The sequence below is a fragment of the Columba livia genome, chromosome 20 (genome assembly GCF_036013475.1).
Source record: "Columba livia isolate bColLiv1 breed racing homer chromosome 20, bColLiv1.pat.W.v2, whole genome shotgun sequence".
NCBI lineage: Eukaryota > Metazoa > Chordata > Aves > Columbiformes > Columbidae > Columba > Columba livia.
The window spans coordinates 10,029,420-10,050,357 of record NC_088621.1 but is presented as its reverse complement, the minus strand read 5'-3'; the positions used below and the strand labels follow the sequence as shown (position 1 = coordinate 10,050,357).

The window sequence follows — 20,938 nt, the reverse complement described above, 5'->3', positions numbered from 1 at the left end:
TGTGGAGAAGGGCTGGTGGGGACAAAAGGGACATAAGCTGGCAATGTGCACTTGCAGCCCAGAGAGCCAAGTGTCTCCTGGGCCACATCACCAGCAGGTTGAGGGAGGGGATGCTGCCCCTCTGCTCTGCTCTCCTGGGGCCCCCCAGAGCACCGAGTCCAGCTCTGGGTTGTCCGGCACAAGACAGACATGGACCCCAGGGCTCTGTCCCTCTGTCACCAGTGCTGCCTCAGTCCCACCCTGCTCCCTCCAGCATTTTAGAACGATGCTACAACCCAACCTGTGGCTGGTGATGCCAACCCAGGCGATGTGTGGGTCAAAAATGACCATCACATATATGAACCCTCCTAAAACCAACACAGAAACGGCACATGTTTGTGCCTCCTTGTGTGGAAGCAGCTCTGGCTGCCTCGTCCCGCATCCCACCCTTGCAGCTCCAGGACAGAGCCCACACTGGTGGCCCTGCCTGCATCTCCCATCCCAGAACAGCCAAAGGAGCTGCTTGTTTTGGCCTCCAACTGGCTGATGTAGCCTGGTTCCCTTTGTCCATGAAGGATAAAACCCGGTGCTGAGGCTCCAGTGTCAGGCCTGGCCTGGGCCTACCCTTTGTTGTGTGTCATTTCATGTGATTTTGATCACATCCTGGAAAACAAAACAAACCTGCAGAGAAAAATCCCATCAGAGTTCCAGACCCGAGCGGACGGAGGAAGAAATGCAGCCGACTCAATATGAGTGATAAAGCATACTTCAACTTTATTGCCCGAGATAGCGTGCATTTATACCAAATACCATAATTATGCATACTTGTCTCTATCTAATAGGCTAAGCACTAAAAGGTTACATTTACTTACTCCACCTACTTGGGTTTAGCTAGCTATGCGCATCCCCCCTTCTTCTGACTCTTATCTCTTCAAGGATATCCTGACCCTGCCTTAGTTAGTACTTTTCCGTTCCCCCCTTTCCCACGGCCTAATAGACAAGCTAACTAAGGCCTACTTATGTCAACTAAAATGGGCTCTGCTCGTACAGTTGCTTGGTGGACTCATGTCCGTGCTCCTTGAGCCAATCCCCGACAAATCACCACCCTGTTTGGTTCGGCAGCCTGAACCCCCTCCTGAAGGGAGAGCGGGTGGAATTTCCCGCCCAGGAGGGAATGATTTGCTGGAGGGGAAAAGCAGTTTGGCAACTGCACCCCCCTCAGCACCTTCAGCAAATCAGAGCAGTTCTCTCCATCGCACCTGGGAACCGTGAGCAGCGGGAGCTGCAGCGGGACCCGTGTGGGAGCAGGTCCGGTGCTGCCGGGGCCAGTGGGAGATGGTTGCAGCCGGCTCCAAAGCCGGTGTGAGCAGCCAGCGCCTGCCAAAGCTGCGCCAGTCAGGGCAGCCGCGCTCCCCGCTGCAGACCCGTTGGGTGAGAGAGGCAGGAAGAAGCAGGGAAGGCTAGAAGGAAGCGCATCGGCGCGTGCAGCCCGGTGTCCCCATGTGGGGACATGGCAGGGGTGAGCCCCAGCCTGGGGAAACCCCTCCCGCTCAGGAGACAGTGGGGTGGGGGCAGCTCCCTGAAGCCCCTGCCCACTGCAGAGCCCCTGGCAGGGCCTGGAGGGGGGTGGGGGGATGGCTGTGTGCAGCCCCTGTGTGACACGGTCCGGGGTCACAGTGGGACAGCCACACGTCACAGTGGTGACAGCCCCCCTTTCCCTGTCGTGACCAGCATCTGCCCCACTCACCCCGGTGAGGCCGAGTTGACTCCAGGCGCTGGGAGCTGCTCTCGCCACCGCTCTGCTCTGGAGTAGCTGCTCTGCAGTGAGGAGGAGAAGGCGGAGAGAGGGAGCACGACAGCACCAAGGAGGGTGAAGGTGGAGAAGGAGAAGGAGGAAGAGGAGGCTTTTTGCAGGAAGCAGGAAAGCCATCGTCCAGCCACTTGCTGCAGTTGTTGACTGGAAGCAAGAGGGGAATTAAGATGGCAAGACAGCTCTTCTTGCAGCCTCATCTGAGCCCGACCATGGAGAAGCTTGAGCGTTATGGTAAGGCCTTCAGGCCCAATTTCATATGTGTGCCTGGGTCAAGGACATCTCTGAAATCAGGCATGGAAACCCCGAGGACTGTGGGGGTGGCTGCTCAGGAGTGGTGACTGCAAGGAGGGACCTGCTTGACCATCCCGAAGGGCTGAGGGGTTGATGTGGCAGCCAGGGCTCCTGGTTCCCTTCCTGACGTGGCCCCTGCCTTCCTGGGGCAGCCCAGGCAGAAGCCCCTGACCCCAAAGGGCTGCCCTTGCCTGGCGCTGGGCATTGCCCACGCTGAGCTCATGTCTGGATGGAAGAGCTGAAGGTGCTCGTGGGCCACGTGGGCTCTGTGTGTTCAGAGCTGTGACCCGGCAAAACTGGCCCCTGCTGGGGAGACACCAGGGCCTGCCCTGAGCCTCCGAGAGCCGCGTGGAGCACAGCCCGTGCCCCCGCGGGCATGGCAAAGCACTGCCGGCCTCCCGCGGGAGTGGGTCACACCCTGGAGAGCTGCGCCTGCAAGGAAAGGAGCCCCTTGGAGGCAGGCTGAGGTGTCCTTTGGTTCTTGCCGGGCTGGAGAGAGACCACCTGAAATGCCTGAGTGAAAGATGCATCGCTCCTTGGACAGGAGTGGGCTGAATGGTCTTGAGGTTGCTGCCTCAGAGCATGACAGGTCTTTCCCTTGTTTTTCCAGAGCTCACTAAGATTTGGGCCAGCACATCGTATCACCTCAGCCTGCAGCTGGCTCTTCACCAGGTGGGCCTCACCTCCTCCTCTCCCTCACATCCTGATGAACGCTGATCGAATCCTGACAGCCCTTTGCCGCCCGGTGCAGCTGCTCTTCCCCTCCGTTGAAAGCAGCAGCAACGCCCCAGCACGACACTGCAATGCACACAGTGCGATGGACACCTCCTCTGTGAATTCAGATGTACAAGAAGGTCCCCCCGTCAGAGTTGCATGTGAAAGCCTGGAAGCCTGGGACACATCTGGACTTATTCCAAGTGTGGGAACCCCCTGCCTTCTATGCGATTGAGCCAGAGGATGTTTGTCAGCTTTCCCTCACCTATTTGGTTCTTGGTAGCTAAAGACGGTGAGAGGGAAAAGCGCAGCCCCTGTTTGTCTTCTCTCAAGGTTTCCAAAGAGCCCCTTTTGTATGTCAGGCCAGGGCAGGGCACTAAACACCATCAGCCGCCTCTGACAAGTCACCCGTCTGTCCCTCCAAGACTTCTTCTGATCCCCCATCTCCTCTGTTTCAGGCTGTCCGCATTCCCGGAATCGGGACTTTTGCGGTTGTCAGAAAGCGAGTAGCCCTCGGTGAGCAGGATCTGGTGATTGTGGAGCGGCCCGTGTTTCAACTTGAACAGGCTGTTGCGCAGGACCATGAGCTCCGCTGTGGTTGCATAGACTTTCCTGGTAAGCAGCGTGAAAGCGGCGCTGGCCCTTGAGCGGGGAGGAGAGGGGTGCTCTGCTGTCCAGAGGTGACTGAGGGGAGTACCAACCACCCACCGCGGTCCTGCCAAGAGCTTCCCTCGACAAAACCAGCCTGCTGCGAAAGGACCCTGCCGAGCTGGTTGTTTCAAAGAATCACCAGAGGACAATACAGCTAAGAGCGCACTCTCTTTGTCCTGCTTCAACGACAGGTTCACTCACAGCTTCCTTGGTGTGGTGTCTTCTGGTTCCATGACGCTTCAACTCTTGCTCCCCCTTTCTGCTGCACTAGACCTCACCCAGGCAAATGCCAGGGCTCTTCCCAGCTCCCTCAGCCTCCTTGCAAGGAGGAAAAGCAGGGGAAACCCAGGGGGGAGAGACGGTTCCTTCCAAAAGCCACTGACTGCAACGCCTGCGCTTTCTAGTCACTGCTGCCTTTGGGGCAGCTGTTGTGGGACCCCGGGGAGCACCAAGAGCTTGGGGCTGTGTTTGGGGTGCGTTTCTCTCTAAAGACAAAGACGGCACCGAGTGTGGGCTCCAACGGGCTGGCACCCTCCAGCTTGCCCTGGGACCTGGCGCCTATCTCCCCACGGCTTGTCCCGCAGTCCCTCTTCTTCCCACCAAGTGCCTAAGACTCTTTGTTTCCCTTTCTGTATCAGAGAAGCCACAGCGGTCTGCTCCGCACCTCACTGTCCACTTTAAGAGGAAGGGACAAGCCGAGCGTCTCCTCAGAGGCGCTGGCCCAGCCAGACAGCCCAGTACCAAAGTATTGCCTGAGGGCCTGGAGGCTGCAGACCTTGGATTGTAGCCTGCCCAGCAGGTCTGCAAGTTCATGTGTTCCTTTTCTCTTTTTTTCAGGCCATCAAGATTCTGAGCAACTGCCATATGCTGAGATAGCCTCAGAGAACGCTGTCTCTGAGGGCACCGTGCAGCTTTGCATGAAAAGGACCACGCACCTTTTCCATGCCTGCCTAGAGAACAGGCAGAACGTTGCCATCATCTGGAGGGACGTGGGCATGCTGATTGTCCAGGGAAAAGAGATAAAAATGAGATTTTACTTACACTTTTTGGAAAGGCTGAATGGCACTGGCAAGATGCTGCAAGCTCTTCTTGAGGTAGGATTTTCACTTTCCCAGCGCCACTGCTGCTGCTTCTGAAATGCTTTCTGGGGGCTGCTTTCTCCTGGCCGGCCGTGCCTTGGTCAGCCCCCTGGGCTCCTCCAGCTCTAGAGCACAGCAGGCTCCCTGCAGAGCACCTCCCTGGCGTGCAATGGCCTGGCTTTGCAAGAGCCACCCCCAGAGGAGCTGCCCTTTGTGACAAAAGGCCGGCGTTGAGGGTGGGGAGCGCTGCGTGCCCCACTCTGGGGGCCGGGAGCAGAGGCACAGGCAGAGCAAGGCTGGCTGAGCCCAGAGCCCTTGGGCGGCTCTGGCTCTTTGCTGCCGTTGGGCTGAGGCGGAGCGAGCAGCCGGCCCTCCCCAGTGTCCGCTCCTCCCGTCCTGTGTCTCTGTCCTCGTTGCAGATGCCGGAGATGAGGGACTCGGTCATCTCACGCCATGACACCGCTGCTTCCCAGACCTCTTCTGGACGTGTTTTCGTCCTACCATGGTATGTTTGACTTCACTTGGAGGAACGTGGGACAGTGGCACAGCTTATGCATGTGTCCTACTGTGGACCTAGAGACGCATTTAGGCAACATTTCCCACTAGGTTTCTCCTAGTCCTTTTCTTTCCTCTGTGTGAGAGACTGCTCTTAGCTGTGGAGGCATTAATCTGCGAGGCTCTACAAGGAACTTGGAGGGCAAGATCAGAATTCAAAAGGGCGTTGGAAAATCAGAGCACTAGATAATATTCTGCTCTCCCTGTGCACTGTGAGCAGAATCATTTCCCCAGAAGCTGTTAGGGGGTTTTGTGGGAGGACGAGCATTCTCATGGGCAGGACAGAAAAACATGGGCACAGGCTGACGGGGCCTCTCCCGGCACTGGAGCTTCTGCTGCGTCTCTCCGGGTTGGGCTGCCTTGGGAAACAATGCGGTGTCCTTTCTTCAGCCTGGTGCCTTCTTGCTCTTCCAGGTACAAACTTGAGACTGTGCCTGAAATGCCAACGCTGATAGACCTGAAAGGACGTGTGAAGGGAAAAGGTGATGGCCTGTGGTGTGAACCTGCCCCAGCAGCAAATCTGTGTGCACAGGACCAATGCAGAAACCCCAGAGCCAAGTCCCCTCGAGCAAGATGATTCCCCTCCCCAGAATGACTCCTGGACACCACCAGTATCTCCCGTGGAACCCCCGGGAGGTTCAGCACATGGATGAGAGAAAGCCATGCAAACAGTTTTCCCCGGGGAATAAGGGCGCACTGTAGGCACAGGGTGTTGGGTGAAAAAAGTGTCAGAAAAGGCCTAAGGCCTCCCAGGAAACATGGCTTTCCTCCAAAGGGATGAGAAGGACCACCATCACCAGTGTTAGCACAGCCCTGAGCAGACCCGCACGTCACTCTCCTTGGAACTGGCACACAACTGGCACCCGGTTCCCAGAACAACACCGAGATGCTGTTCTGAAGAATCGTCTCATTTCCCGTTTCTAGAGGATGTTGCTGAGAAGCGCCTCCTTTGTCGAGCAAGGCTTTCTCCAAATCGGTTACCTGCACTGCCTGTGAAGCCGCAGCAGGGTCAGAGAGCTGAGGGGAGTGAGCCTCGCGCCAGGTGAGACACTTGCGTAAATAGGTGAGGGTGACCCCGTGCTCTGGTCTCTGTGGGAGCGAGATGTTTCTCCTGGAAACACCCCAAGTGCGCTTTTCCCGTGTCCCACTAAGTAATGGTTTCTTGGTCATGGAAGCGTCTTGTAGCTTCTTGGCAGACTCTGCTGGCAGCACTATTTCTTACTTCACTTCCGATGTGCAGATCTGTTGAGTAGCCAAGTGCAAATGCTCATTCCAGGAGCAGAAGGTCATTTTGGCTTTCCCTTCAGATTGAAACGAGCCTGACCTTTCTGTTTGCTGAGAACGGTGTTCTCCGGTTGGTTACTGCAGAGGATTGCCCTGAGTAACCGGGAGCCTCCTCTACGCTGACGCCTGTCTTAAGGAGAGCTGGGTGGCAGGACGGCTTCTCTCGTGCGATTGTGTCCTCCTCCTTTTGACGCTGTGTCCCTGGCGCCCAACCTGCCCGTACAGCCCATGAGCGCTCTGTGTTTCGGACCAAGGAGCAGACTTCATTGCACTGACCCGGAGGGCGTAGCGCTATCTCCGGGCACAGGACCCCGTTCCTCTGGTTGCTCCAGCAAGAGAGGGCTGAGACCTGGGCATCCTGAGTTGTAGGGGGGCCGTTGGGCACATCCGAGGCTGACAGCTTGGGGTCTTCTCTGTTTCTGGGCACTTGATCACAAGCAGGCGAGTAGAGCATGTTCTGCTGCAGAAGCAGCTGTGCCACTTGGAAGCACAGGATGCAGAACCAGCTCCTGCACTCCTGCCAACACACCCTGTTGTGTCTTTGCAGGCAGCTACCGGTCATCCAGAGGAGCTGCTTGAAGGAAAAGGAGGAGAAAGGAAAGCTACCGCCTTTGGTTGCACCCAGAGAAGTGGACTTCATCGCCAGAGCCATCGAGACGAGAGAAAAGGTACCCGACACTGGACGCTGCAGGAGCACGTCCTACCGGACTGTAGAGCAGCGTTGCTCCACACATGCCAGTGCTCACAAGATTCTTCACTGGGTGTTCATGGGACCACTGACCAGTTGCTTTGGTGTTTACTTGAAGAGAGGCGGGTCACTGTCATTTGAGAATATACCTGTCACTTCCAGTAGCCTGGAAACACACCCAGAGCCCTCACTTGGGGCTGTTTCTGTCGGCCAGGTCACTGCAAGGCTTGTCTGGGCTCGCCAGCTGCCGGCTGGTTTGTAGCCCGGTGGTGGCTGATCTCCCTGGTCATTCCAGACGGGCTCTTCGGTGGAGCCTGCAGGAACCTGGGAGCAAACCAGCGTGGACAGCAAGGCAGAAGAGAAGGGGCAGAAGGGAGGGAGGAAGGAAGGAAGGAAGGAAAACAGCTCAGCGCTTGTATTTTGTTTGGCCTCCAGAATAAACGGGAGAAGAAGAAGAAGAAGAAGAAGAAGGAGAAGCTTCCACAATACATCCAGAAATACTTGAATGAAGAGAAAAAGAAGAAAACAGAGCTGGCGGTAGAGGAAAAAAGTAAAGAGCAATCCACTGGAGTGATCGAAGCAAAGGCCAAGGCAGAAAAGGAGGCACCCAATGGGAGAGGAAAAGAAGAAAGTCAAAAGGAGATGCAAAGGAGCCAGGTACTTTGCAGTCCTGCAAGAAAAGAGCACTTTCTGCTCTGGGGGCACTGAGATTGCAAAGTACCTCTAGCACCCAAGCTGTCATAGCAGCCTTGCTGCGGCAGAGCCGGGCGGGTGATGCTGCCTTTCCTGAGCAAGACGATAGGGAGTTGCAGTGAAACGCTGGTGACACCCAGAGGTCACCCCAAGGGCCTGCTGAGCTCCTTCTCTCGGTTCTGCGCCTAGGGCTGTCGTATGAGAGTCTCTTCCTGTGCAGGAATCCAGCTCCTCTGAGTGCTCCTCAGACAGCTCCACGAGCAGCGTGGAGTCAGACGCGTCCAGCTGTGACCTGCTGGAGATCAGGACAATTATGGAGAACTGGGAAGAGGCCGAAGAAGAGCCACCCACAGTCCCTGAGGACAACACTGTCCCCCCGAAGCGGTACGAGTGAGCCCGCTCCAGCCGAGCCTTGGGGCAGTGGGGAGTGAGCCAGAGGTGGTGGTACAGGGAGCCAACCCCTGAGCCACGGGGCCGCACAGGGCGCCCGGGGATTTCTGCAGCCACGGGAACGGGCTGGGTGAGACCCCACGGCGGGGGCCAGAGCAGGGGCTTGAAACCCCTCCTGCCTCCAAGGGGCTGCGGGGCAGAACGGGGCCACGTAGGTGTGGGGTGGGTGCGGGAAGAGGCAGGACGGTCCCAGCTGCAGGGTCAGGGAGACTTTGTCCTTGCTGTTGCAGGAGCCTTTCCCCACGGACAGACCGGGCCCTGCGGGAGGTGGTGACCTGCATCCTGGGGCAGGTGGCCCGCAAGAGAAGAGGGGAGAGGGATGAGCAGCTGGATCTGCAGGACAAGCTCCAGTGGTAAATCTCTCCGGACACGGGCAGTGCTTCCTCTCCCGCAGTCCCTTCCTGCTGCTGCCCGCAGCCCCACGGGAGAGAGCCGCTTCTCCTGGCACCGGCCTCTCGGCAGAGCCGCTTCTGCGGCCGCGGCTGGCGCCCAGCTGGGAGCCCGGCTGGAGCGCGCTCTCCTGTGCTCACACCTCCTCCTCCCGCTGTGTGTCTGCAGCGAGCTGGCAGTGCTGCGGTGGGAACGGTCGGGGAAAGAGGCAGGCAGCAGCCAACACCTGCGGGAAGCTGCACCCCAGGCTGCACCCCCTGCCAAGGCAGGGGAGAGGAGGGCAGGACCGGTACGTCCCAAAGGCTTGATGTGGTGGTGTTGGTAATGGCAACGGTGCAACGGAGCTGCCAGGCCGGTCTGGGATAGCAAGCAGCCGGGTTGCTTTCAGCCCCGCACTCCCTTGGCTCAGGGGCCATTGCAGAAAGGCTCTGCAGTCAGGACCGTGAGCAAAGCAGGGTTGATGGAGAGGCTGAAAAGAAGGGGCAGGAGGGAGGGGGAGCGCTAAAATCCCCCCAGCCCCTGCCAGGGACACTAAGACTGCCTGCTGCTGCATTGCCGTGGCCCCGCAGGTGCAGTCCCACGAGTGCACGGAGGAGGGAAGACGCAAGCTCTGGGACTCCGTGCGCAGCAAGATAGAGCAGAAGCGCAGCAGCGGCACCGCCAAAGGCCTGGAGAAAAGAGCGAGAGCGATGGGAGGCCCAGGTACTGCAGGCAGTGAAAAGCAACTGGTAAAAGAGCATTCCCAGTTGAGTGTTTGCCTTTTGGAGTGCTCGCCTCTGAAATAGTGGGTGTGGGCCAGCTTCAGGCCAGAGCTGGGCAAAGAAGGTGTTTTCCTGACAGCCCTGGTGGCACGGAGAGCAGCAGGGTGGGACTGCATCCCAGGGACCTGGGCCTGCTCTCTCCAGACAGAAGCAGATCCCACCACATGTGTCCTGACTAGACTTGTTGCTCTGCACCTCTCTGTGCATACAAGACTACAGAGCTTTGTATTCTACTCCTCAGTTTCTGGAGAACAGATCTATTCCACATCGGCCAGTGTCAGGAGACCATCTCAGGCGCTGAGGCTCCCGAGAGAGACATCGAGCAAGAGCCTCCTCCAGCGTGACGAGCGCCAGTGCCGGCCAGCCAGGCTGCTAACACCAGCTCTCCCTTCAGTTCAGTAAAGCCCCACCTGCAAACCGCTGGGTCTGACACTGTGGGTGTTTCCTTGGTGGCTGTGGAAGCTGCGCTGGGCAGTGGGTGAGCGCTGGTGGGGCAGGGAAAGGCCTGCAGGGAAGAGGGCTGGAGCTTCAGCCCTGCTCCAAGGGCAGCCCTCCCCAAGGCTCTGCTGGACCGGCTCGGCTGCGGCCCCGCTCTTGGTGCCCCTGCACCCCGTGTCCCTGGCACTGAGCCTGCCGCAGCTGCACATCCCTGACAGGAGCGGGGAGGAGGAGGAGGAGGAGGAGGAGGAGGCTGGGCACCCTGGGAAGCTGAGCTGCAGGGGAAAGCATCTGGGAGCTCTCCAAGCCAGGGCACTGCGGGGCGCCCAGAGCTGTGCAGGAACCACCGTGTGCCACGGGGACAGTGACAGCCCACGCAGGAGCCGTGCCTGGGGAGAGGAAAGCCATGGCGGGCAGCTGGGTAGCCGGACTCCGCCAAAGCTCTGCCGGGGCTCCCGAGCCTTTTGTTCGACAGCCCCTGGTAGGAAAGGCAGGCTGGAGCTGAGGTGGGATGCGGATACCCCCGAAAACTCCTCTGCGGACCCCTGGGTTGGCATAAAGCGTGTCACAGGGGCCTGAGAGCGGCTGTGCGGCAGGAGGGAAGGAAGCCCGAAACTGCTGGCTGTTGGGCACCCTCACCCTGCCCGCCCTCTGCGGGGACTCCAGGCAGGGGTGGCAGCGATGCTGGCAGAGCCCAGGCAGGCTTAACCGCGCCACGAGAGATCGGGCCCATTTGTCAAACCTCTGTGGGATATTTTTTCCTGAAAAGCCCTGATTTTTTGGGATCCTGACTTTGCCTACGTAGAAGTGATTCCTGCTTCCATTTGCACCCTAAACAGCTGTGCCTTTCTCATGGCACCGCACGTGAGGTTGGCCAACGGTCAACAAGAATGGCTTGCCTCTTCTAAAGTGAATCTAAGCTCCTAAGGAATATATCAAAGGCTGACCCTTCGTGAACTAAAATCTCCCCAAAATGTTTTATACTGTCTACTCAGTGGACGGGTTTTGATTCATTATGTAGTGAGAGCAGGGGTTTAAAATAATTTTCCCTAGTAATCTTTTCCTCTGTATTTTGAAGATTTTTTTTTTTTACAGTATACATTCAATGAGGAAAGGTTCTCGTTGTTCCTGTAGCTCGTTTTTTCTGAGGTTTTACCGTCTTGGTTAGTGTGCAGTTTCACATCACAGTCCAATTTGATACAGAAAATCCAGAGGAGAAACGGGAGTAGTCAGTCTAGTACTGTTACTGGGAGGAATCCCAGCAAAGCAATGCTGGTGGACTCAAATGAGTGAACTCTCCCTCAGCTTGGGCTGAACAGAATCCAAGCACAGGGAGGGGCAGCTGCTGATCCAAGGCAGGAAGGAAGCCATCAAGAAGTAGCAGTCGCTCCAGGAGACCTTTGGATGCCCCAGACCACCCCTGGTGCTGCGGATGCCCCCACTACCCCTTGTGTTTTGCATGGCCCAGACCATCCATTTGACTTTGCATTCCCCTGCCACCCCTTGTACCCTTTCTCCAGCGGGTTTAATAAAGCAGATCTTTTTCGTTCCTCCCAAACCTGTGGTCAAGCTGCAATGGGGGGTCCTAGGTCACTTCTGCCACCCGGGACGCATGGGGGTCAAACCCTGAGGAGCACTCACGTGGGTTTGGAGGCAGCCCCATTGCCCTGGCCCTCACCCAGCTGTTCTCCCCGCAGAGATGGGGATGGGCTGGGGTGGGGACGGCGTTCCTGGCCAGAGGAAAGCTGGGGGCAGGCTGGCTTTGCCTCCTTGATCCTGTGGAGCCAGCAACTTCCTGGGACCTCTGTCCCCCAGGCGGCTCTGGGTGCACCAATGGGCCCGTGTGTGTCCACAAACATCTGCCAAAGCCTCAGGTAACCGAGAAAACCACCTCCCAGCAGTGACATCACCGAATCCAAGACCCAAGGTCCCAGTACAGCCCAGCACTACTGTGCCTGCCCAGAGGGTGGCAGTCAGTGGGGGAGATGCACAGGAGTGGTGTCTCTGCACCGCTGTGCAGTTGTATGGATGTGGCTGTGGTTGGCTGCAGGGTGCTGGAGGAGGAGCTGAGAGCGAAAATGCAGGCACAACAGGCCCGGCGGAACCAGTTGCGAGCCCAGATGCTGAGGAACGAGGAGCTCCTCTTCGAATCTGAAAGCAAAACCGACCACCTCCTCTTCCATCTGCGCGGCATCACCGTGCCCGGCCAGGTAGCCACCCAGCGCTGGGTGGTGCAGTGACACAGCGCGGTGACACTTGGGGCAGCCATCGTCACCCCAAGTGGCTCATTTTGCCCACCAAGGTGGCTCTCTCCGTCTCCAGGATGATTCTCTCCTGTCCTGGGGGATGGAGGAGAAGCTCCAGTACCTGGGCCAGAAGCTGCAGTACCTGGCACAGCGGGCGGCCCACCTGCCCCCTGAATGCAGGATCCTTGATGAGAGCAACGGGGTACATGGGGTCTCCATCCCTGCTGGGGTCTTCGGGGACCCGCACCAGGCTCCTCCTGATGGCCCATCCCAAGTGTCCCCCAGGGAGACATCAAGGGCATCCCATGGGTTGCAACACCCACCTCCCCTTCAGCAATTAACCCAGGGTGTCTTTCACAGACTTTCGTGAAGGCCAGGGATTTTCTGGAGAGAAAAATGTCAAGCGATCCTCGGAATGTGATGGTTTCCTTTGAGGACAGAGACAGCAGTGATGACCGTAGGAGACAGAAAGGACACTGGGAAGCTTTGGGGAAGACCCTCCTGCAGAGAAAAATCCCATCAGAGTTCTAGACCCGAGCGGACGGAGGAAGAAATGCGGCCGACCCAATATGAGTGATAAAGCATACTTCAACTTTATTGCCCGAGATAGCGTGCATTTATACCAAATACCATAATTATGCATACTTGTCTCTATCTAATAGGCTAAGCACATTTACTTACTCCACCTACTTGGGTTTAGCTAGCTATGCGCATCCCACATTCTTCTGACTCTTATCTCTTCAAAAATATCCTGACCCTGCTTTAGTCAGTACTTTTCCGTTCCCCCCTTTCCCACGGCCTAATAGACAAGCTAACTAAGGCCTACTTATGTCAACTAAAATGGGCTCTGCTCGTACAGTTGCTTGGTGGACTCATGTCTGTGCTCCTTGAGCCAATCCCCGACATCTCCCCCCTTTTCTTTTATTAATGAGCAGAGCCTGCCCAAGTGTCTGCTCTAAAATCTTCTTAATACATGATATAGCACAACTCAAGCATATTAATGCAACTACTACTATGATTAAGAGAGCCAGAGCACTCTGCAAAAGCCCTTTTACCCATCCTCCTAGTCCAAACCAGTTCATGAGGCCCTCTAAGCCAAAGAGGCCCACATCCTTTCTGATCTTCTGTGAATGGTCCGTAAGTTGTTTAATCTCCTCGTGGATGGATCTCGACTTATTCTGTAAATCCATAAAAGTGTTTTTCTCGTCTTGCTCTTTTGTGATCTATTATCATAGATACATTGGACGTTAAGAGAGTTAATAGTCCCAAAATACACAGTCCTCCAACAGCGTTAGAAGGAATTCCTGGTCAGGCTCTATCTTCACAGATCAAGAATACACCATACAGGAGGTTTTAGGGTCGCTGTCAATGATATCCCTTGCATTCTTCTGTGAAGCATTACACCGTCGAGTTTCATTTCTGTAGTCACCAAGAGTAGCATTAACATTTTGTAGTTTTGTCCATTCATGTTCTTGTATACTGTTCTGACACTTTTCACAAACCGGCTGGATACAAGTGTCCATGGGCACAGATGCCATCAATTCCAGTTCCTGTGGTTCGACGTCTGCCTCCAGGTGGCAATTAATCCAAAGTGCCGTGTTAGCATTATTACAGTTCGTTGCAATGCCTCTGCATCAACCACCATTTGAAACAGTCGTGTGATGCTGCTGTAGTCATCAAGGAAGACACCAACCAAGCATGTGTGGAACGTTTTTTCCAGAGACATCGTAGTTAGGCATATAGATGGTCAGTCATGTTGGCTAAAGTAATCCACATGTTAGTCTTTGTCTGTGCAGGCATCCAAAACACAGCAGCTGCAACAATCATTGTCAGGAAGACAACACAGGTTTCACGCCTCGTGCTGGCAACCATTGCAGCTCCCGATCTGCAAAAACACAAGCATAACCTCTCCCCCAGGTTATCAATTGGTGTGGCCTTTTCCATTGAACGTTAACTAGTGATTTGACCATAACTAATGCAGGTTCTTTCTGATTTAGCATGGTTTTGGGTCATAGTTACAAAGTGTTTCATCACAGGGCAAATTTAGGCTGTACCACTTAGATACAAGTGATTCATCACATACAATCCTTTTGACAATTCCCCTTTTTGTTTAAAAAACAAAACAAAACAAAACAAACAAAACAAAACAAAAACACAGTTCAGAATCAGATACGTGTGTTGGATCTTGACTACGTACTCAAAATCGCAAATCAAATTCAGAGGTTCCTTAAATTTCGCAAATGGTACATATATGACAAAAGGATCATGGCCTTAAATTCATTCCCTGCATTTTCTTGATCAGAGTGACAATTGGTATATTAGTCTGTTAGCATTCTCATCATACTGTCCCACAATAGCCACAGGTTGTTTCATAGACAAATCTGTAAGTCCAATCAAATGCAGTCAGCCTGTAAAGTTGTCATAAATTCATCCCTCAAGGTTTCCAACTCCATTTTGGCTGTCATATTTATTGGATATTGTTTTCCCTTACCGGATTGAAGTCCTGTTTCAGATTTCTCAGTGTAGTATTTGCTTTATCAAAAACATTGGCTGCTAAGTTCCTTGAAGATTTCTCACTTGCACAAGCAGATCTGCACCATCCAAGCAGCTTCTTGTAGGCTATGCAACTAAACAGAATTCTCAGAAAACGTTATTTGAGCTTACAATTTACTTAACAAATCTTAACCTAAGAGAGGTATAGGAGTTTCTAACAACTATAAGAATTCATGTATTAAAACTTTGTTCCAAATTTGACATTCTATTGGTCTCAAAAAATGGCCTTTCTTTCATTCTCTCTCATGACCTCAAAAACTAGCATGGTGAATTTACTAAGAAGTCACTTACAACTAATTACCACAGAATAAGTCTATTAGCAAATTTTTGGTTTAATTTTCCAGTTTCATTAGAACTATGGGTCTGCTAAGGATGCCTTTAAACTTCACCCTCGGACTGCTCCATTCAGTGTTACATCGCTGCAGTGGGGGGAGAGAGAACCCCCCTTTCTCTGCTTTAAAAGCGGGCAGCCAGGTTTTTCCAGTTGTTTTTTCTTTCTGTGCAGTGCAGATATAACCGAGGTCACGCAGCTGGCACACGGGCTGGTACGAAGTGGGAGGCTCTGGGAAACTTCTCAGTTACAATGAGCTGCACACAGGCCTGGGATATTTTGCTCTTTTGTTTTCCCATTTCATTTCAGCCACAATACACTTTATATGCAATTTCAAGCAGCTCAGCAATAGTCCCATTCCTTAGCTCCATTTACCTTTTACAATTTAGAGATGTCAAAAAAAAACAGTATAAACCAGTATAATAAACATAAATCCATTATTCTATTGTCCTAGATCCAAATCAGTTCACATTCCAGCAACCTTTAAATACAACTTTATAACTTCATACAATACCCCAAGTTCACATCTATCATAGTATTTTAACAATTTAAATGCTTTTCTAACAATATAAGCGATTACTTTAATGTGTAAGGATGCATCCTAAGGGGGAGCAAGGTGGAATTTTAGCAGTGGAACCGGTTCCCATTTTGTAATTATCTCCCCAAACAAGATTCTTTTGGTACCGAATATGAATATACAAACTAAAATACTGCTTCGGCAAGTTTACTGTGACCTGTGTGTTATCAGTTAACTCTCTCTCAGCTGTCTGAAATGATTTAATGATCTCTTGTAGGGATTTATTTTGTCTTACTCTTCTCGCCCTAAAAACAACATTAATTGCAACAAGGTGTTATACTTCAAGATTCTATTCCCCGGACACTTTTCCCAATCATTTAACTTATACAGCAGCCACCATTAATTACAATATTTTACAAGATCTTCTTTCCTCATATTTCCAAGCGCTTCCCTATGTTTTGAAACACCTCCCAATACCGATTTTTTATGAACACGACTGAAAACAGTAATTTCTGACCCCACGGAAAAGCACAGGGCTGCTTGCAGCGTGAGTGGGAAAAGTGGAGAGAAAGTTTTACGGTGCACTTATACCACAAAGAAACAATTCTAACAACAACCAGTAAAACAATTAACTCACATTCCTGACAAGCTGCTTGACTTTCAGAGAGGCAATAAACAGCAGCACATAATATGCACTGTAAAACTCGCAAATAACATGTTGATAGCAAACATTAGCATTCTCTACTGCCAATTCCAAAACCAGTGCTTCCTTAACTTCTAAGTTTTATACCCTGAGTCCCCAGAAGCACCCCCTTTCCCGTCACGATTATCATGACCACATTGCCGACTGTCAGATTCACTTGCTGTTAGCTGATCTAATCTGTCACACAGTTCTGTTGTCCAGTTCTATTTTCAGTGACTTCTTCTGTTCTCTCGTGGAAGTTAGAGGGTTAAAATGCATCAGGCTGCAACGCTGCAAAAATTCCGGCAGCAGCAGACCGTTCAAGCTTCCATGTAGTTACTAATGATTTAGCTTCTGTATCTCCATTGCTGACTTTATCCCATAATTTCTGCTCTATACTGTCCCAAAGTTCAAGTTTTGAGTCACTAATGCTCGTAACAGTCTTTTCAGGTTTTAATTGCTTCACTGTAGTATTTATCAGTTTCCAGATGGTTACAAGGCCAAGAATATATCTTTCGCGGTGACTAATTGCCTTCCACAACACAGTTCCCATCTTCTTCCAAGCCTCTATTTGAAAAACTCCTGACAGGTCAGCAGGATACCTATTGCCTCTGCACCAAGTTAATAGTCTTTTAAGGTTCTTCGCTGATAACGCAGATATGCCCGTTTCCATCGGCGGAGCGGAAGGCTCCATTTTCCCGAGTTTCTGTGAAACTACCGCGGCTAAATTCTTTTCCACTTTATGACGCTTGATATTATTAATTACTTCCCTCCACGGTTTCATCAGTTTCTTTATCCTCGTCTATGACCATATCCCACAACACATCCCCCAATTTCCTCCACTCTCCTTCATCAAACAATAAATCAGGATCCTGAAAACACCCCTTAGTTTTCCCCGTTGCTACTAGACCAGCTAGCTGTTTAACGCAACTATGATCAACCCCCCGCTTTTCTAAAAAGCTTTGTAATAAATCTAGGGCTACGTCTAAATCCATTTCTCCGTTATTCATCACTATAGTACGGTACCTCTTGCTAAATTAAGAGACCTCTTGCAGCCCTTGTTTCCTGTAGCCCAGCACTGGCGAACTTCAGTCGGTTCAGGCTTCGGAGTCGACACACCGCAGCACAGTGTTCGGTCGCTCTTGCCCGCCGGTCGCTGCTCTCCCGGCGCCTTTTGCTCCTGTCCGCCGCTTCAGGTCCCTTGTTCGGGCGCCAATTGCGGGAAGAAATCCCATCAGAGTTCCAGACCCGAGCGGACGGAGGAAGAAATGCAGCCGACTCAATATGAGTGATAAAGCATACTTCAACTTTATTGCCCGAGATAGCGTGCATTTATACCAGATACCATAATTATGCATACTTGTCTCTATCTAATAGGCTAAGCACTAAAAGGTTACATTTACTTACTCCACCTACTTGGGTTTAGCTAGCTATGCGCATCCCGCATTCTTCTGACTCTTATCTCTTCAAGGATATCTTGACCCTGCCTTAGTTAGTACTTTTCCGTTCCCCCCTTTCCCACGGCCTAATAGACAAGCTAACTAAGGCCTACTTATGTCAACTAAAATGGGCTCTGCTCGTACAGTTGCTTGGTGGACTCATGTCCGTGCTCCTTGAGCCAATCCCCGACAAATCACCACCCTGTTTGGTTCGGCAGCCTGAACCCCCTCCTGAAGGGAGAGCGGGTGGAATTTCCCACCCAGGAGGGAATGATTTGCTGGAGGGGAAAAGCAGTTTGGCAACTGCACCCCCCTCAGCACCTTCAGCAAATCAGACCAGTTCTCTCCATCGCACCTGGGAACCGTGAGCAGCGGGAGCTGCAGCGGGACCCGTGTGGGAGCAGGTCCGGTGCTGCCGGGGCCAGTGGGAGATGGTTGCAGCCGGCTCCAAAGCCGGTGTGAGCAGCCAGCGCCTGCCAAAGCTGCGCCAGTCAGGGCAGCCGCGCTCCCCGCTGCAGACCCGTTGGGTGAGAGAGGCAGGAAGAAGCAGGGAAGGCTAGAAGGAAGCGCATCGGCGCGTGCAGCCCGGTGTCCCCATGTGGGGACATGGCAGGGGTGAGCCCCAGCCTGGGGAAACCCCTCCCGCTCAGGAGACAGTGGGGTGGGGGCAGCTCCCTGAAGCCCCTGCCCACTGCAGAGCCCCTGGCAGGGCCTGGAGGGGGGTGGGGGGATGGCTGTGTGCAGCCCCTGTGTGACACGGTCCGGGGTCACAGTGGGACAGCCACACGTCACAGTGGTGACAGCCCCCCTTTCCCTGTCGTGACCAGCATCTGCCCCACTCACCCCGGTGAGGCCGAGTTGACTCCAGGCGCTGGGAGCTGCTCTCGCCACCGCTCTGCTCTGGAGTAGCTGCTCTGCAGTGAGGAGGAGAAGGCGGAGAGAGGGAGCACGACAGCACCAAGGAGGGTGAAGGTGGAGAAGGAGAAGGAGGAGGAGGAGGCTTTTTGCAGGAAGCAGTAAAGCCATCGTCCAGCCACTTGCTGCAGTTGTTGACTGGAAGCAAGAGGGGAATTAAGATGGCAAGACAGCTCTTCTTGCAGCCTCATCTGAGCCCGACCATGGAGAAGCTTGAGCGTTATGGTAAGGCCTTCAGGCCCAATTTCATATGTGTGCCTGGGTCAAGGACATCTCTGAAATCAGGCATGGAAACCCGAGGACTGTGGGGGTGGCTGCTCAGGAGTGGTGACTGCAAGGAGGGACGTGCTTGACCATCCCGAAGGGCTGAGGGGTTGATGTGGCAGCCAGGGCTCCTGGTTCCCTTCCTGACGTGGCCCCTGCCTTCCTGGGGCAGCCCAGGCAGAAGCCCCTGACCCCAAAGGGCTGCCCTTGCCTGGCGCTGGGCATTGCCCACGCTGAGCTCATGTCTGGATGGAAGAGCTGAAGGTGCCCGTGGGCCACGTGGGCTCTGTGTGTTCAGAGCTGTGACCCGGCAAAACTGGCCCCTGCTGGGGAGACACCAGGGCCTGCCCTGAGCCTCCGAGAGCCGCGTGGAGCACAGCCCGTGCCCCCGCGGGCATGGCAAAGCACTGCCGGCCTCCCGCGGGAGTGGGTCACACCCTGGAGAGCTGCGCCTGCAAGGAAAGGAGCCCCTTGGAGGCAGGCTGAGGTGTCCTTTGGTTCTTGCCGGGCTGGAGAGAGACCACCTGAAATGCCTGAGGGAAAGATGCATCGCTCCTTGGACAGGAGTGGGCTGAATGGTCTTGAGGTTGCTGCCTCAGAGCATGACAGGTCTTTCCCTTGTTTTTCCAGAGCTCGCTAAGATTTGGGCCAGCACATCGTATCACCTCAGCCTGCAGCTGGCTCTTCACCAGGTGGGCCTCACCTCCTCCTCTCCCTCACATCCTGATGAACGCTGATCGAATCCTGACAGCCCTTTGCCGCCCGGTGCAGCTGCTCTTCCCCTCCGTTGAAAGCAGCAGCAACGCCCCAGCACGACACTGCAATGCACACAGTGCGATGGACACCTCCTCTGTGCATTCGGATGTACAAGAAGGTCCCCCCGTCAGAGTTGCATGTGAAAGCCTGGAAGCCTGGGACACATCTGGACTTATTCCAAGTGTGGGAACCCCCTGCCTTCTATCCGATTGAGCCAGAGGATGTTTGTCAGCTTTCCCTCACCTATTTGGTTCTTGGTAGCTAAAGACGGTGAGAGGGAAAAGCGCAGCCCCTGTTTGTCTTCTCTCAAGGTTTCCAAAGAGCCCCTTTTGTATGTCAGGCCAGGGCAGGGCACTAAACACCATCAGCCTCCTCTGACAAGTCACCCGTCTGTCCCTCCAAGACTTCTTCTGATCCCCCATCTCCTCTGTTTCAGGCTGTCCGCATTCCCGGAATCGGGACTTTTGCGGTTGTCAGAAAGCGAGTAGCCCTCGGTGAGCAGGATCTGGTGATTGTGGAGCGGCCCGTGTTTCAACTTGAACAGGCTGTTGCGCGGGACCATGAGCTCCGCTGTGGTTGCATAGACTTTCCTGGTAAGCAGCGTGAAAGCGGCGCTGGCCCTTGAGCGGGGAGGAGAGGGGTGCTCTGCTGTCCAGAGGTGACTGAGGGGAGTACCAACCACCCACCGCGGTCCTGCCAAGAGCTTCCCTCGACAAAACCAGCCTGCTGCGAAAGGACCCTGCCGAGCTGTTTGTTTCAAAGAATCACCAGAGGACAATACAGCTAAGAGCGCACTCTCTTTGTCCTGCTTCAACGACAGGTTCACTCACAGCTTCCTTGGTGTGGTGTCTTCTGGTTCCATGACGCTTCAACTCTTGCTCCCCCTTTCTGCTGCACTAGACCTCACCCAGGCAAATGCCAGGGCTCTTCCCAGCTCCCTCAGCCTCCCTGCAAGGAGGAAAAGCAGGGGAAACCCAGGGGGGAAAGACGGTTCCTTCCAAAAGCCACTGACTGCAACGCCTGCGCTTTCTAGTCACTGCTGCCTTTGGGGCAGCTGTTGTGGGACCCCGGGGAGCACCAAGAGCTTGGGGCTGTGTTTGGGGTGCGTTTCTCTCTAAAGACAAAGACGGCACCGAGTGTGGGCTCCAATGGGCTGGCACCCTCCAGCTTGCCCTGGGACCTGGCGCCTATCTCCCCACGGCTTGTCCCGCAGTCCCTCTTCTTCCCACCAAGTGCCTAAGACTCTTTGTTTCCCTTTCTGTATCAGAGGAGCCACAGCGGTCTGCTCCGCACCTCACTGTCCACTTTAAGAGGAAGGGACAAGCCGAGCGTCTCCTCAGAGGCGCTGGCCCAGCCAGACAGCCCAGTACCAAAGTATTGCCTGAGGGCCTGGAGGCTGCAGACCTTGGATTGTAGCCTGCCCAGCAGGTCTGCAAGTTCATGTGTTCC

The 20,938-nt window shown here is 54.1% G+C and overlaps 3 protein-coding genes across 3 annotated transcripts; all 3 read left to right on the top strand.

Moving 5' to 3' along the window:
- LOC135575915 (coiled-coil domain-containing protein 81-like) lies at window positions 1–5,398 on the top strand. The gene is made up of 4 exons (XM_065037214.1): window positions 1–2,755; window positions 3,256–3,412; window positions 4,286–4,542; window positions 4,947–5,398. The coding sequence occupies exons 1-4, from the start codon at window positions 2,639–2,641 to the stop codon at window positions 5,040–5,042; spliced, it is 627 nt and encodes a 208-aa protein (XP_064893286.1). The 5' UTR covers window positions 1–2,638; the 3' UTR covers window positions 5,043–5,398.
- A 169-nt stretch (window positions 5,399–5,567) lies between these two features.
- Window positions 5,568–11,800, top strand: LOC135575927 (uncharacterized). The gene is made up of 9 exons (XM_065037352.1): window positions 5,568–5,693; window positions 5,889–6,124; window positions 6,914–7,034; window positions 7,490–7,711; window positions 7,968–8,131; window positions 8,428–8,550; window positions 8,756–8,876; window positions 9,157–9,289; window positions 9,590–11,800. Exons 1-9 carry the CDS (start codon window positions 5,568–5,570, stop codon window positions 9,748–9,750), a joined length of 1,407 nt encoding a protein of 468 aa, XP_064893424.1. The 3' UTR covers window positions 9,751–11,800.
- A 5,497-nt stretch (window positions 11,801–17,297) lies between these two features.
- Window positions 17,298–20,862, top strand: LOC135575921 (coiled-coil domain-containing protein 81-like). Its single transcript, XM_065037232.1, has 3 exons — window positions 17,298–18,694; window positions 19,364–19,425; window positions 19,926–20,862. Exons 1-3 carry the CDS (start codon window positions 18,631–18,633, stop codon window positions 20,112–20,114), a joined length of 315 nt encoding a protein of 104 aa, XP_064893304.1. The 5' UTR covers window positions 17,298–18,630; the 3' UTR covers window positions 20,115–20,862.
- Window positions 20,863–20,938: the final 76 nt, after the last annotated feature.

Excerpts from the sequence above, each read along its gene's own strand:
- LOC135575927 (XM_065037352.1), top strand. The coding sequence starts at position 5,568 with ATGGCCTGTGGTGTGAACCTGCCCCAGCAGCAAATCTGTGTGCACAGG. Across the intron at positions 6,125-6,913 it reads GGGAGTGAGCCTCGCGCCAG|GCAGCTACCGGTCATCCAGA; the intron begins GTGAGACACTTG and ends GTGTCTTTGCAG. Across the intron at positions 9,290-9,589 it reads GAGAGCGATGGGAGGCCCAG|TTTCTGGAGAACAGATCTAT; the intron begins GTACTGCAGGCA and ends TCTACTCCTCAG.
- LOC135575915 (XM_065037214.1), top strand. The coding sequence starts at position 2,639 with ATGGTCTTGAGGTTGCTGCCTCAGAGCATGACAGGTCTTTCCCTTGTT. Across the intron at positions 2,756-3,255 it reads TGCAGCTGGCTCTTCACCAG|GCTGTCCGCATTCCCGGAAT; the intron begins GTGGGCCTCACC and ends CCTCTGTTTCAG. Across the intron at positions 3,413-4,285 it reads TGGTTGCATAGACTTTCCTG|GCCATCAAGATTCTGAGCAA; the intron begins GTAAGCAGCGTG and ends TCTTTTTTTCAG.
- LOC135575921 (XM_065037232.1), top strand. The coding sequence starts at position 18,631 with ATGGCAAGACAGCTCTTCTTGCAGCCTCATCTGAGCCCGACCATGGAG. Across the intron at positions 18,695-19,363 it reads GGAGAAGCTTGAGCGTTATG|AGCTCGCTAAGATTTGGGCC; the intron begins GTAAGGCCTTCA and ends TTGTTTTTCCAG. Across the intron at positions 19,426-19,925 it reads TGCAGCTGGCTCTTCACCAG|GCTGTCCGCATTCCCGGAAT; the intron begins GTGGGCCTCACC and ends CCTCTGTTTCAG.